This window comes from Dicentrarchus labrax, unplaced genomic scaffold, assembly GCF_905237075.1.
Source record: "Dicentrarchus labrax unplaced genomic scaffold, dlabrax2021, whole genome shotgun sequence".
NCBI classification, from domain to species: Eukaryota; Metazoa; Chordata; class Actinopteri; family Moronidae; genus Dicentrarchus; species Dicentrarchus labrax.
Window position 1 is genome coordinate 27,290,780 of NW_026136720.1, and position 16,141 is coordinate 27,306,920.

A 16,141-nucleotide genomic window follows, 5' to 3' on the forward strand; every position below is an offset into this window, starting at 1 on the left:
ACTGAGGTGTTGCCAGCGTGCCAGTCTCTGGCACCAGTTACTGTAGGGTTATACTTAGCGGAGGCAGAAAAACGCTGCACATCAAGGTCTTGAAATTTTAGGGCCAAAATAAGCTGAGTGTGTTCACATCACGCAAGTCAGCTATTTCCCCCCATAAGACCTCAGTGTACAGTAGTAGTAACTTGACGGAAGAAAAAAGGAAAAGACACGTTCGCACAGTCCTGTCATTAGGTTTATGACTTGGTTGGTTTTAGTGAAAGATCATAGTTTGGATTCAAATTAGTACTTTGTTAAGGTTAGGGGACCTTTGTCATTAGTTTTTACAATAGTAAACAAATGATAAAGGTTAGGGTGGGGCAAAACCTTGACTGTAATGTGGAGATGAGAAACAAGCAGCAGTCTCCTTCATTAATGTCCAATGTTTTGTTGACTGACCTCATCCTTTAGGTTACATTATAATTAAGTATGATGTTAGTAATGGAAATATTTTCAGAAGTGGCCCTCCTATAGGATGACAGTACCAGCAGTGACCCCAAGCCAATTTGAGACCCCTGCACTAGAAGGCTTTGTCAGATGCAGAAAAACTAATCCATGCATTTGTTACTTCAAGGCTGGATTACTGCAACTCTTTATTATCAGGCTGCCCCAATAAGTCCATTAAAACGCTCCAATTAATTCAGAACGCTGCAGCACGAGTACTGACAGGAACTAGAAAAAGAGATCACATCTCTCCTGTACTAGCTTCTCTGCATTGGCTCCCTGTAAAATGTAGAATTGAATTTAAAATCCTCCTCCTCACCTATAAAGCTCTTCATGGTCAGGCCCCTTCATATCTTAAAGAGCTCATAGCACCCTATAACCCCTCTAGAACACTATGTTCTCTGAATGCTGGGCTACTTGTAGTTCCTATAGTCTCTAAAAGTAGAACAGGAGCCAGAGCCTTCAGTTACCAAGCTCCTCTCCTGTGGAACCAGCTTCCAGTTGTGGTTCAGGAGGCAGACACCCTCTCCACATTTAAGAGTAGGCTTAAGACATTCCTCTTTGATAAAGCTTATAGTTAGGGCTGGATCAGGTGAGTCCTGAACCATCCCTTAGTTATGCTGCTATAGGCCTAGACTATCGGGGGATTTCCCATGGTGCACTGAGCTCCTCTCTTCCTCTCTCTTTCTGCACTCATTCATGTCCCATTAATGCATGTTACTAACTTCACTTCAGTTCTTATGCTTTCTCATCTCACAGGTTCTTATCAATCTTGGTGGAGTCTCCCGCCATGGTCTCTGCTAGATTGCCGTTGCCAATACTGTTGTTACTGTGCACCTGTCTGTCTCTGTCTCTCTCTCTCTCTCTCTCTCTCTCTCACCCCAACTGGTCGAGACAGACGACCACCCACCTAGAGCCAAAGGATCTGTCCTAGGTTTCTGCCTTTTAACAGGCATGTTTTGGCTTAAATATTTGAATTTTTTATTTAACCTCACTGTGGCCTCCAAAATAAACTATTTCCTTATTGTTTCTTTAAATTAGGCCCAGGAAAAAATAAAATTTATTAAAAAGGATAGGAGATTGGCTTTCCCAACCAAAAAAAAAAAAAACAAAAAAAAAAAATTTTTTTATTTTTTTAATTAAAAAAAAAAAAAAATTAATAAAATAATTAAAATATATAAAAAAAATTTTTTATTAATAAAATAAAAATAAAAAAAAAAAAATAATAAAAAAAAAAAAATTATTAAAAAAAAAAAAATTAATTTTGTCGCCAAGTGCTTGCTCATGGTGGTACTGTTGGGTCTCTGTAAATAATGTTATAAAGAGTTTGGTCTAGACCTGCTCTATTTGAAAAGTGTCCTGAGATAACTTCTGTTATGAATTGGCGCTATACAAATAAAATTTAATTGAACAGAATTGAATTGAATTGTGAAAACTGAGCACACAAGATTATATATAAATTATATTCATATCATGTAGAAATGATAGGTTGAACTGAAAAGTAAGGAGAGAATGGAAGTAACACATTCAGAGGATCTAGGACAATTTCAGTCTGGAAAAGATACAGTTGAACTACCACAATATGCAACAGCAAGGCTCAGGAGGTAGAAGAGTTGTCTAGTATTTGGAAAATTCTTCAGTTTGATCACTGGGTCCTCCAGAGAGAATGTCAAAGTGACCTTGAAGAAGACACTAACCCATAACCGCTCGTGTTGACACTATGCACTGCTGCCTCTGCCATTAGTTTATGGATGTTGTGTGTGTGTGTGTGTGAATTTTGGCATGTGTTGCGAAGTGTTTGAAGTTGTCGATATAGAGAAGCACTCTATAAATGCACAACATTTACCATTTACAACACCCTGGGAGTTGTTCTTGAGGTATAGTAACATACCTGACTTTGTACAAGCATGTGAGTGAAGACTCTGAGGAATTATTTTTAAAAGCTAAACAAAACAGCAAATCAATTACTTAACCAACCGTGACGGAACATGATTGTATGGCCAACAGCAGAAGACTGTTTATATATTGAATCATGTGAAGACTATGAGCATAAGACAGGATGAGCAAGCAATCTAAATTAGTACATTTTCAATAGAGTGACTGTAATTCCCTGTTCGTCTCAGAGGCTGTGTTCGATTCTGATTTTTATAAATACCTAATTGTGTAACTTCATGTGATTGATGTGAGACAATCACAGACAAATACAGACAATCTGTATTTCTCTGTCTCTGCAGGTCTGATGGTCTTTCTGAGCATGATGGTGGGAGCGTTCCTGTGGGGCGGTCTGGCAGACAAAGTTGGCCGCCGGCGCTGTCTGGTTGTGGCGTTAGCTATAAACTGCATCTTTGCCTTCCTGTCTTCGTTCGCCCAGGGCTACGGTTTCTTCCTCTTCTTCAGGCTGCTGTCTGGCATTGGGTAACATTTGCAAACACACACACACTCTTCCTCTTAGTTAGTTGATAGATCTATTGTTTCCACTTAAACCCTGTTTAACAGTATATCATCATGAACTGTATGTAGCAAAAGGGAAAATGAATCACATCTTTATAACATTATAACACAGTGAATGTTTGTAAAGTGTCCCTTTACAGAAATGTGAATCTGCCATTATTAATAAGTTGTATAAGAAATTTGACAGAAAAAACGTTACTTACGTTAAATGTACTGAATCAAAATATACATACAGTTGCTGTTAGGTGAACGCTAACATGTAAATTTGTTTAGGAGCTAAACATCATTGTTCACAAACATGTTTTTTCAAAGCTGTACTGAGCAAGGTTTTAATTTGAAAATAGGCTAGTCCACTATATTTCTGCTTTATACGCTGTATCCTGAACAACTGAGTGTAGCTTTCTATCCACATACTGCAGGCAGCGCTGTTGCCAGTTCTTTAGAATTATTGAAGTCCTGAGTCCAAACATGCAACCAATGCAGCAAAACCCTCTGAGAATTTAGCTAATGTTACCAAAACATTATCTAACTATTTAGCTTATCTACATCAATCGTAAGCTAGCTAGTTAGCTACTTAAAGGTCCAGTGTGTAGGCATCTAGTGTAGTTGCAGATCGCAACTCTTCGCTTCACCCTCCCCTTCCAAGCATGTGCAAAAGACGCGAACACCCCTATCTAGTGCCAGTGTTTGGTTTTTCTGTGCTATTGTAGAAACTAAGTGGTTCAACATGGCGGACTGCATGGAAGGCATCCCAATTCATCTGTAGATAAAAACAGCCCCTTCTAAGGTAACAAAAACACAATGATTCCTCTGGCAACACTATCTATAACCCGCTGTTGATGACGATAGATCTTAGTCACAGATTCAGTAAAACACCTAGATGGCGTTTTAATACGACGCTTCTGCAGGATGAGGTATTTGTAGCACAATTAAGGAAAAGGATTACGGAATTCGTAGCCAATAATATAGGCACAGTAGATGATGCCTCGTATATATGGATGGCCACCAAGGGCTGTATTAGGGACTTTACATCCTCTTATGCATCTCACCTTAAATAAGAGAGGAGCCGCAGGATCTGCAAGTTAGAAAGAAAGTGTTATATATTTGAGAAGCTGTTAAAGGGTAAATACGCTAAATCTGTGGAAAAAGAACAGAGGGGAGTCAGGGTGGGGCTTAATGATCTGTTGACGAGGCGAGCGGAATTCATCATGCACAGAGTCAGGCAGAGCTACTATTTTAACGGAAGTAAACCAAGCAGGCTATTGGCGCTGAAGCTTAAGCAAAGTGAATCCAGAGCATCAATCAATACCATCAAAACGGCTAATAATAAATTTACATCTGACCCAAAATAGATGAATGTTGCATTCCACTCTTTTTACATGGAGTTGTATAAATCAGCGCTTAATTTTGACTCAGATCAACGTCAATTTCTGAGCAGTCTAGATTTGCCCACGTTAGGGGAGCAGGAAGTAACAGATCTGGGTCTTCCCATATCCTTAAAGGAGCTGAAGAATGCGCTTAGGATGACAAATAAAGGGAAATCGCCGGGCCCAGGCGGCATACCGCCAGAGCTCTTGCTACACTTATGGGGTATTTTGGGGCCAGTTTTGTTGGGGTCGATCCGATCAGCGGTTGAAAAAGGCTCTTTCCCTGCTCACACTAACGCCGCCCTGATTTCGCTAATCCCTAAAAAAGGGAAGGACAAAACTGACCCAATTACAGACCGATTTCTTTAATTGACTCAGACAAGAAGCTGTAGTCTAAGGTGCTGGCGTTACGTTTGGAGAGATACATGGACAAACTAATTCATAAGGATCAGGCTGGCTTCATGAAAGGGCATCTAGCAGCGGACAATATCCAACGCCTAAAACAGGTCATTCATGAAACTCAACAATTAAAGACTCCTTGCACAATACTGTCACTCGACGCCGAAAAGGCCTTTGACAGGCTCGAGTGGCAGTATCTGTGGGCGGTCCTGGAGAGATTTGGCCTGGGGAGAGGGTTTGTTGACATGATTTGTGTTTTATATGCTAACCCCACCGCCATTGTGTCCACGAACAGCTTACACTCAAACCCCTTTCTCATCTCTCGTGGGACCTGACAGGGATGCGGCCTCTCGCCAAGTTTATTTTTTTCTCTCGTTAGAACCGCTAGCCCAACATCTGAGGGAGAACCAGGTCATTGCTCCTGTTCGGATTAAAACCTTGTTGCATGCCTAGGCCTTTGCTGATGACGTACTTATCTACTTGTCGGATATCGAAAAGTCAATACCCCTCTGTTAGCCACTTTTGAAAAGTTCAGGATGTTGTCCGGCTATAAGATCAACTGGACGAAGTCAGCTCTGATGCCCCTGAATGAACCCGCAAAAGCGGTAGTTTTTCCTTATGACATTCCCATTAAAACAGAGATCACGTACTTGGGCATCCAGATTCAGCCTTCACTGCATAATATAGTAAAAACGAATTATGAAAACATCTTTAAAGAGGTGGAACGTGACATAGCTGTTTGGACTAAATTACCAGCCTCACTGCAAACAAGGATTGCCTCTGTCAAAATGAACGTGTTGCCTCGCCTCAACTTTGTTAGCATGATGATTCCGCTCCCTCCTCCAGCGGGATATTGGAAGAGAGTTGACTCCCTGCAACGAAAACATATCTGGAATAGTGGGCATCCCAAAATTAAACTCTCCACCTTACAGCGATCAAAGCGAGAGGGTGGGCTGGCCTTCCCAAATTTTATGAGGTACCATCAGGCCTTTCAGTTATGCCTGCTTCAGACATGACTTGACCGCTCCTCTCAGGTAGCCTGGAGAGATATAGAAGATGCGCTAGTGCTTCCATACAAACTCGAAGGGGTCTTATTTTCTTGACTTACTATCAACCAATGCATGTTACACTTTGGGCCTATTATTACAAAATTCAATACGAAATTTCAAGGTGGTTGAGAAGAGTCTGGGGGGGAATTGGAAATGGCATCTGAATACTCCACTGTGGGGGAACAAGAATTTTATCTCAGGGAATAAGCCGTTTGAATCAGCATCTTGGTCCTCAAAGGGAGTGTACAATCTCGGAGATGTATTTGACCCAAGGGGTATGCTTAGCTTCCAGACATTGTGTTCTCTTTTTAATCTACCAACGACATCTCACTTTCTGTACCTCCGACTAATCTAAGCTGCAGATAGACTGGCTATCCACAACGAACACTAGAGGACTCGTATCAGTTGTGTATTCACGACTTCAAACACACACACACACACACACACACACACACACACACACAGAAAGAGCTACCCCTGGCCAAGGCATGGTCTAGAGACTTGGCTGTTGTGGAGGAGGACATAAATAAAATTCACTATAAGTTGTGTCAGAAGGCCTATCTGACACCACTTTTGAGATTTCGTATGAAGCTGTCAACCAGCCCGAACTGTAACTTCTGCTCCCTGAACACACCGGGAACATTTAGGCATATGGTATGGGACTGCCCAGAGGTTTATGGCTTTTGGAGGAAGGTAACAATGACTTTATCTAATATGATTGATAAGCCTGTACCTCTGGAGCCGACTCTCCTTTTGCTCAATGATGATTCACATTTGGGGCTGAATGAGAAACAACACAAGGTTTGGTTGGGTGGCTTGACGGGCCTGCTCAGTTCAGAATAAAGGTACTCAGTAGGTTGTAAGACACTAGACTGAGAGGGGAGGCGGGAGGGAGGGGGGATGCCGCCAGGGGGAGGGAGGGAGGGAGGGAGGGATATGTTAAAAATGTTTGCACTGTTCGACCTTGTCATTTGAAATCATAATTTCAATAAAAAAAACACAATGATTCCTATATTCAGGGGATTATACACTGATACACTGATAAAAACATACCAGTGAATATTATTCTTTTCTGCCAATAGATCCTCCTAAATGTTACACACTGGACCTTTAAGATGTGAGTACATATATATATATCTTTTAACAATTCATATAGATTAACTAACCAGCAATTGTTGGCTGGTTAGCTATTTTTTTTCTACAGTGTGTACAGTGGGGTGTACGGCCGATACAGTTCTTCCTAGCCTGCCGTACTGTTGGTTGCTGTTGAAACTCCTGACTTTACCCAAAGTCTGCAAAGTCTCTGACCAGTTCAGTCTCTGTTGGCAGGGTGAACAATAGCGTGATCCTTGGAAATCAATTGGAATCCTAAAGCCGGGTGGAAATGGTTAATCCTCCTCTGCTCGACACTCTCGTCTCGGCTGTAGGTGGTTGGACTCCTCTTTCTGCGATGTTAGGCTGTTCGTTTGCCCCGTCTCTTGAGTTGAAATTCTAAGTTCAAAGATACGTTGCTCCGATGTGGTCGTGGGGGTTGTTTTTGGGGGTTGTTCGGTTTGGGCTGTGCTACTTCCTCTTTTGCTCCTCAAAAGATGCATGTCCTGTGTGTGCGCTCAACTTCCCCTTTTCTCTCCACAGTCCGCACGAGACATGTCTGGTTGCAATACGTGCCTTTTCACCTAGTTACTCAACACTTCAACATGATTTGCTCTCTTGACCTTACTCTACCTCACTAATTATCAAATAATCAGTTACAATCATATAATCATGTTTCCTTTCATTGTTACATATTTCATTTTGTAATATAGAATCAACTTCAATTATTATACAGCTTTTGGTTATTATAATCTCTGTGCATTGCGTTATTCAGATGGAGAGTCCCTAATGCTCAGTTGTTATCTTTCTCCGTTACTCAATGGAAAGTTCTTTGCTTTCCAAAGTGGTTTTAGCGGATCAGGGATCTCAACTTACTTGACACCAATTACTATTTACCATTTAAGTTATCCCTTAAAAACTATTTTGGTGTTAACCTGCAGAGTATGTGAAGTATGCTTTCACCTTAAAACATTTCTGGATACCAGTATTCCCTTTTGCTGTGATTCAATGTATGACATATTGCAGCATTATTTCAATTCAACTGGTCTTTTAAAGGCTTCATATGTATTATAGAATGTTTTCAGCCATTAATGCAGCCTGTTAATATGGTAATCATACAGCAAATCAGGCTCCACACAATCCATATGCAGAGTCTGGTTCGTGTTTCTTTGCAGTGACACAGCAGAGTGTTCCGTCTCAGAATAACTGTAGTCCACAGGGAGCCATGCTGACTCAGAAAGGAGGTCACATACTGAGCACAGCACAGTGAAAGTGATACACAACCACTGACAGTTTGCACCACAACACTGCTTGGCTCATAGGTAGATAATATGATTTGTCATATGTACTCTCTCTGCTGCATATAACACACCTACACCAACATTAATGCTTTTTATTGTTCTTGAACAGTTTTACAAGAGAAGCAAAGGCTTTGTTCAATGCATCTGTATTAAAGTCTATCTCTCTTTGTAATTATTCCTCCATTAATAAAAACTGGTTTATGCTTATCTCTGCTCACTTTCCTTATTTTCTCATTACCGCTCTCTACCCTCAGTATTGGTGGCACAGTGCCGATCGTCTACTCGTACTTCTCAGAGTTCCTTCAGATGGACAAGAGAGGAGAGCATCTGTCCTGGTTGTGTATGTTCTGGATGATTGGTGGGATCTATGCTTCATTCACTGCCTGGGGAATCATACCCAGATATGGTAAGAACTTAGTTCAGACAGTTAAAACTGTAATAGGTTATTTTTTATAAAAAATAAAACATTTGTTCAGCCAGATAATCTGTGGATGCAGTGAAGGAACAGCAGTTCAAATGGTTCTGTGGGCTTCATTAAAGCTTCAGTAAGTAATTTTTGAGGTGTATTTCCACTTGCAGCCTCAGACACTTCTAAAAACTGTTCGGACTGAGCTTGCCAGAATTGCATACTTGAAGGCCTCTTCAGTTTGAGTCAAGTCTCTATAGTCAGAGTTTAAAGCTGCAGTAGGTAATTTGTATGAAAATAACTTTTTTTTCATATTTGCTGAAGCTTTCACTATATCCTGACAGTAGAACATGAGACAGATAATCTGTGAAAAAATCATGTTCATCTGGCTCCTCCTAGTGCTCCTAATGGCATTTCCAAGCATCCGACGGGCCTGAACGAAAACAACCAATCAGAGCCAAGATAGTTGATTGTTGAGTCTCATTCCCTGGTTGCCATATCTATGCTAGGAACAATCGCGATTTTCAAACCATCAACCCAAAGCAACTTTTCATCTTTCTCACTTGTGATTGGTTGTTTTCTACTAGAACTTTAAGAAAGAACAGTATTCCTTTAATGCTGCTAGTGAGGAAAGTAGGTAATTGCAAATGTCTAATATAGAGTTTTTTCAACCCTGGGGTTGTAGCGTCAGTTTATGCACAGACAGGAAAGAAAGAGATCTGATGAAATGACATTTGCTAGAAATTTTTAACTAACCAAAATGTTTCATTTTATTCAAGTAATGCTGCGTTTCACTGGTCGCCTGTCAGTGGCGTCATATCCCCTTTGTGCATGCGTCAGCGTTGTGGTTGTCTGCCAGAAGCTGCTATACATTGACTTTTTATCCAGTTTGAAGCCACATTTTTACCATCCACTGTTTAGAGCTTGGTGCTCTTTAACTTTAGATTTGAACCAGATGAAGGATTTTAGTCATCGGACGTCTGGATCTTAAGTTATCAGAGAAACAAGCTGAGCTAACGTTAGCATTAGCTCAGCTTGCAGCCCCTCCGGGACGTCCTTTGTCTGAAAGACCACCTAGCAGCAGAAATTACATATTGTACGTTTAATGGGTATCTACACTCTCAATTTACTCTCATTTTAAATCTACAATAGAGGCGTGTTGAGCAACGATTAGAATTCGTTGGGAATGGACTGATCAACCAAACTGTCTAGATACAATTGACCATATTTACTGACCAATATCCCAAAATGGTATCCCACACTGGCTTCTCAACCTTTGGAGATAATGCTGGCATACAGAGGCAGGTCTAGCTAGCTAATCTACACTATATGTAGATTAGATGCTTTTATCTTTGAACCATCTTCAAAATGTGGTTGTCTTTACAACATAGTTGAGCCAAACACGTAGCATATCTAAGTACAGGAAAGGAGGAAGTTGACTGGAAGGGTCAATTGGTATCAATGTTGTCCCAAGAATATCGTCATGTGTGTAAAGAATTTGTATGTTTGTGTGTTTGTGTATAGGCTGGGGGTTCAGTATGGGCACAGAGTTCCAGTTCCACAGCTGGCGGGTGTTTGTTCTGGTTGCGGCTCTTCCTGCTATTGCCTCTCTGGTTGGCCTCACCTTCATGCCCGAGAGTCCTCGCTTCCTCCTGGAGGTGAGACTAAATGTTTACACTGGACTTATAATGTAGCACTTGTTGGATGCAGTGAAGGACCTGCAGTTCAAATGGTTCTGTGGGCTTCACTGAAGCTGGAGTAGGTAATTTTTTATTGTATTTCCACTCGCAGCCTCAGACACTTCTAAAAACAGTTCGGACTGAGCTTGCCAGAATTGTATACTTGAAGGCCTCTTCAGTTTGAGTCAAGTCTCTATAGTCAGAGTTTAAAGCTGCAGTAGGTAATTTGTATGAAAATAACTTTTTTTTCATATTTGCTGAAGCTTTCACTATATCCTGACAGTAGAACACGAGACAGATAATCTGTGAAAAAATCAGGTTTCTTTGGCTCCTCCTAGTGCTCCTAATGGAATTTGCAAGATTCCAACAGGCCTGAACCAAACCAACCAATCAGAGCTCAGAAAGATATAAAGACACTTATGATTGGAGTCTTGATGATAGTTGATTGTTGAGTCTCATCAGAGTCCCAAAGTGTCTGTATTTGACGCCCTGGGAATGAGACTCAACAATCAACTATCTTCCTTGGCTCTGATTGGTTGTTTTTGTTCATGCCCAGTGAATTCTTGCAAATGCCATTAGGAGAATTAGGAGGAGCCAAAGGAACCTGATTTGTTCACAGATTATCTGTCTCATGTACTACTGTCAGGAAATAATTAAAGTTTTGGCAAATATGAAAAAAGGTAATTTATATACAAGTTAGCTACTGCAGCTTTCAACCTGAACCATCCTACCTAAATATTGTAAAAGACAATTCAATTTAACCCAGGAACAAATCAGTAATGTATTACACATGTATACTTATTGTGCACTGCTTTAATATTTGGGGCGAACCATGTTGCCCTTGCATCAGTTTCAGTGCTCACTGCTACTAACTTATGGTGGTTAGAGTGTGCATGTGTGTACAATACATACAGGAAATGCAAATAAACAAGCTGCTGTGTGTTACGGTGATGGAATTATTAATATTATTAATAATTGCTGTATGATGAGCAGAATGCCAAGCATGATGAGGCATGGATGATCCTGAAGCAGGTCCATGACACCAACTGGAGGGCCAAGGGACAGCCAGAAAAAGTCTTCACTGTGAGTACACGTTGCTACCCCAAATGCATGTAACATATTGACAAATACATTCTTCAGATATGAACAGATTTGCAGTGAATAGATACAAGTGGCATCCAAATTCTGTAATAATATCCTTTAACAATGTCAGGGACCAAACAGTCAAGCAATGAGGAAAACCAGGAGTTTGTTGAAAAATAGGGGTTTTTTATTTACCCAAAAATACCAAACAATAGAAACCAAGAATTTAACATCTTAGGCCTATAAAAGAGGTCAACAAAATATAACTATACTCAAAACAGCATACAACAGACAGAATATGAACTAAACAAACTGACCTGCCTGAATGAGACACAAGGGAACATATATAGTGGCTTGGCCAAACCAATTTACCCACAAGGTGAAAACAAAATGGATGCCAACTACAACTACTACAAGTAAAACAAACTAAACCCAAAATCCCCCTCCAACATGGCAGCACATGGTACGGCTTGGTTGGTAGGCCACAGGATATAACCATCCTCCACCCTTGGCCACGCCTTTCTTCCACCAGGACAGACCTCGTTGCTGGCTGTTACCCTGTGTGGCTTGGGCCACCTGGCAGACATTCAGTACAATAGTGCCCTGTGTGTCTTTGCTTATTGCACAGTTGTACAGTTGTACAAAGAAGCTTAAATAATAAATAATGGACTGTGCCACTAGCTGAACATTCAAGGTTTAGCCTAAGGTGTTGACAGTAAACAGGCAGAGGTGAAGGTAGATATGTTGTTTCCCTACCTTTGATCAGAAGATGTTGACATGCAGCCGTTATTATCTGAAACAAAGCGATTAGATTAAGAAAATTAGTTCATATTACTAGATTCTCTCTTTAGCATCAAACATGCAAATGCTAGCATAGACCATTTATCTGCCCAGATACCAAGTGCAGATAGGATCAGCCCATTTGACAGGATTTGTCATCTATGTTAGGGGGACTGCAGCTGTCCTCACTAAAGGAGAATTTATTTCCTTTCTTCTTTCGTTAGCTTAGCATAAAGACTGGACCAAAGAAAAATTAACCTACCATCACCTCTATGTCACTAATTAACAAGATTGTTTGTTTAATCCATAGAGGAATCAGGGCCCTATTTAAACAATCTGTAGCACATGGTCTAAAGTGCATGGTGCAGGAGCATTTAGGGCGTATAAAACTCAATTCCCAAAGTGCTAAATTGAAACACATAAAAACAAAATGATTATAAATAAAAATTGTGCAAAGCTAAAAATTAATACAATAAAAACAATACAATCAAAAACCTAATAAATGAAAATAAAAATAAATGTTGTGGGTGTAAAGTAAGGTGCAAAGGGGTTGTATTTTGTCTCTTAATTAATCTTAAGTGTGTTTAAAGACTCTCAGGTCAAAGGCAAAGAAAAGAATTTGACACACAACCAGCTGTGGCTAGCAAACAGTCATCATCAGTACTGATGTCTAATCCCAGATACATTCAGTGACACCCAAACAGTGTTACTGTTAGGACGTTTTCACACATACCTCATTCGGTCCGGACCTTCGGACTTTTCAGTTTGGTCCGAACCAAAATTGTAGGTGAGAAAGGTGCCACGGACCACGGTCCGGATCAAAAAACCAAAATTTGGTCCGAACTAAAGAGGTGGTCTTGGTCCGGATCAAACTGAACCATGGTTCGGTTCGTTTACAGTATGAAAACACTTTTTGGATGCTTCGGACTTTCGGACCAATTACAGGAAGTTAGGCATACGTACCATAGAAGAAGAAGAAAAAAAACGGAAGAAAACTCCCGCCAGAATAAGCAAAAATTAGTCGTGGAAGTACGTGGGGAGAGGGGGAGATTATATGCTTATGTTGGTAGTAATACCATAATAACGCAATCGGGATTTGCTCATTCATTTTCATTCATACGGAAAAGACTACCCACCAAAATAACAACACGCCAACGTCAGACGCACGCCCGTCTACTCACCAATCAAAGGGAGACGCAACACACGTACGTGGTGACAACACGCCGTAGGTATGTCATGGAAAGTTCTTTAGTGCGCTAGCAAAATTACTATGTGAAACCGAAAATAACACGATCAAATGTATACAATGTAATTAAACACCAACGTTGGTCCGGACCTTGGTCCGGACTTTTAGGTGTGAAAACGCCTTAAGATTCATATTTAACCTAACACCTTTCACTCCTGCCTGTGTCACATTAATAGTTGTATTTTGATGGACATTTCATCAGATTATATGATACTATAGAAAAGTATAGGAAGCAAAATACATGAAAGTTGGTTTGGGATATTGGAGAGCTTTGTTGTGTGCACCTCTGCTAACTAAAGCCACACAAACTGCAGTATTTCTGCTGTGCAGTTTTCATTACGGACTGATCTCTGTGCTGAAAGGAGGAGAAAAGCCGGAAACACTGGAGACAGCTGCAGAAAGCGCTCCAATACTTTACTGATTTTATAATACACCTATGACCTGTATCCGTCCGGTATGTGCAGCACCATATTTCTCCACATTTCATACTTAAACTAAAAATATAAAAAAACAACAACAATATTTTGGGACAAATACTGATACTTTGGGTCCTAAAGCATCTCTGTTTGATTCCCAGGGAATGACATTCAACAAGCAGCTAGCTTTCTTGACTCTGGTTTGTTTTTGTTGTTTCTTGTAAATGCCATTGGGATGACATGTACTACTGTCTATTTATTTTTGTATAAAACATACCTATATGAGCGGTGAGATATTTTGGACATTTTCAAAACTTTTTATAACATTTAATTTCCACAGTGTTTCCTCTATATTGATTTTGGAGCGGCGGCCCGCCGCTGTTATATTTCTGCCGCCACGTTATCAGAAATGGGGCAGACGTTGCCTCTGTCGCTCACATTGCAATTTAACAACAAGTAGAATTATTCAGAGGTTATTGGGGCTGTCCAGTTTAACTCCACATACTGTTGTGTTGATGGAGCTTATTGTCAAAACGTTCGCTTTCTTCCAAGTCGACTATTAAACTAACAGCTCCACCAAAAACGCCACTGCGGTGGGTTCGTTATAGTTGGAAAACGTTCAACTTGTCAGTTCTTAGCTCAACTTCCTGATATCAAACATCCAGAAACATTAAAACGGTAAATATATTTGTTTGTGTCGCAGCAAAGTGTCACTTCTGTTTCATACGTAAAACGTTTGCCGGCGTGACGGGGGGGGGGTTGTTCGGACAGGCCTACCCCCACTGCTAAAAAAAATAAAAAATCCTAGAGGAAACACTGTTCCAGAATCCACTGAAATTTCAGGGTAGATTGATCAAATTTTAAATCTTTTTTAAAGATTTTCATAATTCAAAATTGTGGGGAATCCCATGATGCAAAGTCATCCACAAAATCCAGGGAAATAACAATTTTGTCTTTCACTATGATTGCAATGAAACAGAGAGGTTCGGAGCTGAATTTAAAGTGTAAACCAATTGTCAAAAATTCATACAAATGTGACAGGAATTTCATTTAAATAATGTTTTTTTTTTCAGGTGACTCACATCAAGGCTCCTAAAACAGCAGAGGATGAGTTCATTGAGATTCAGAGTGCTACAGGAACACCAGTACAACGATGGGCTGTACGCTCCTTAACACTCTGTAAACTGGTATGTAGTAAGTCCATTTGCAGTATGGCTTTATTAGCACACTAATCCTACTAAGTCTGTGAAATTACAACAGGGTCCCAGCCAACATGGGTTATGCTGTGCTACATGGATACCAAGTGGGTATGGGCCCAAAATTAACCCACTTGGGTCCACTAAGGCCTTTTTTCCACCAAATTAGTTCTGTTTGAGAATCTTGGACTCCTGATGCTATCCAGCCCATGTTTCACAAGTTTTAAGTGGAACCACTGTAATTGGATGCATGTACCTTTCGTGAAAAATAGAAATATTCTAGGCAAAGCAGAGAGATGCTTCTAGTGGAATTTTGGGTTAAGGTTTAGTTAGTTTCACAACTTTGGATGGTGAAACTTTTTCAGTGCCAATACAACATCTTACAATAGTTTTTCAATACCAATATTTCTTTTTTCAGTTCAGGTTTAGTTTTTTGATTATCAATGCCAATATTTAAAGTCCCATAATAGTTTCATAATTTTCCTAGTTCCTGAAACAATGAGACAGATGTTTTCACCAAACTATGACAATAGGTTTTAGGTTTAGGGTGTTTTCTATTTGTACGATTAATGAATAGGTAAAAGAATCTGCCCTGACTGTGAAACATACCCTTATTTTGGAATGAAACTGTGAAGAGGGAGCATACTGCATTGCCAGTAGTGGGACTTGTTACTTAGTTCACGTATGCACATTTGTCTTTAGGTGTTGAGGAACGTAGCGTCTCTCCTGTCTGCAGAACTGAGGTTTGCTACACTCTTCATGGCCATCATCTGGTTCTGCATGGCTTTCAGGTTAGTCCACAGTGTCATGTATTAGACCGTCGTCCAGGTAGATAAAGAACAATCTAATCCTCAGTGTGATAAAGAGGCAGCAGTCTTTCTGTTTGGGTTGAAGTTACATTCTGGTTGTTTTATGCACTTTTTGCTGATTCCATCTTCTCTCTGTCTACATTTTGTCACAGTTACTATGGTCTGTCTGTTTGGTTCCCTGACATGATCAAACACCTTCAGTACGAGGAGTATGTGTCCAAGGTCAAGGTGAGGTGAACCACAGACATAGAAATGTAGATAACACGTTCTCAATTTGACGTGCGTCGGCGCCATATTGGGGAGGTCAAGTTAACAATACTGAGAGATGCAGACTGCAACTGTTTTTCAGAAAATCTGGTTTGTTATAAATGGGGGGAAACTGAACCT

The 16,141-nt window shown here is 40.4% G+C and overlaps 1 protein-coding gene and 1 long non-coding RNA gene across 4 annotated transcripts in view; both read left to right on the forward strand.

Moving 5' to 3' along the window:
* LOC127353805 (uncharacterized) overlaps window positions 1–16,141 on the forward strand; it is a 247,663-nt gene that overhangs the window by 25,526 nt on the left and 205,996 nt on the right. The gene's annotated exons all lie outside the window — the stretch shown is intronic.
* Window positions 1–16,141, forward strand: part of LOC127353707 (synaptic vesicle glycoprotein 2B-like) — a 55,077-nt gene that overhangs the window by 19,278 nt on the left and 19,658 nt on the right. For both annotated transcript variants that reach the window (XM_051383196.1, XM_051383195.1), the window contains exons 5-11: window positions 2,715–2,895; window positions 8,394–8,545; window positions 10,070–10,203; window positions 11,218–11,307; window positions 14,823–14,936; window positions 15,648–15,736; window positions 15,907–15,982. In XM_051383196.1, the coding sequence (XP_051239156.1) occupies window positions 2,715–2,895; window positions 8,394–8,545; window positions 10,070–10,203; window positions 11,218–11,307; window positions 14,823–14,936; window positions 15,648–15,736; window positions 15,907–15,982 (836 nt within the window). The remainder of the gene's footprint in view (window positions 1–2,714; window positions 2,896–8,393; window positions 8,546–10,069; window positions 10,204–11,217; window positions 11,308–14,822; window positions 14,937–15,647; window positions 15,737–15,906; window positions 15,983–16,141) is intronic.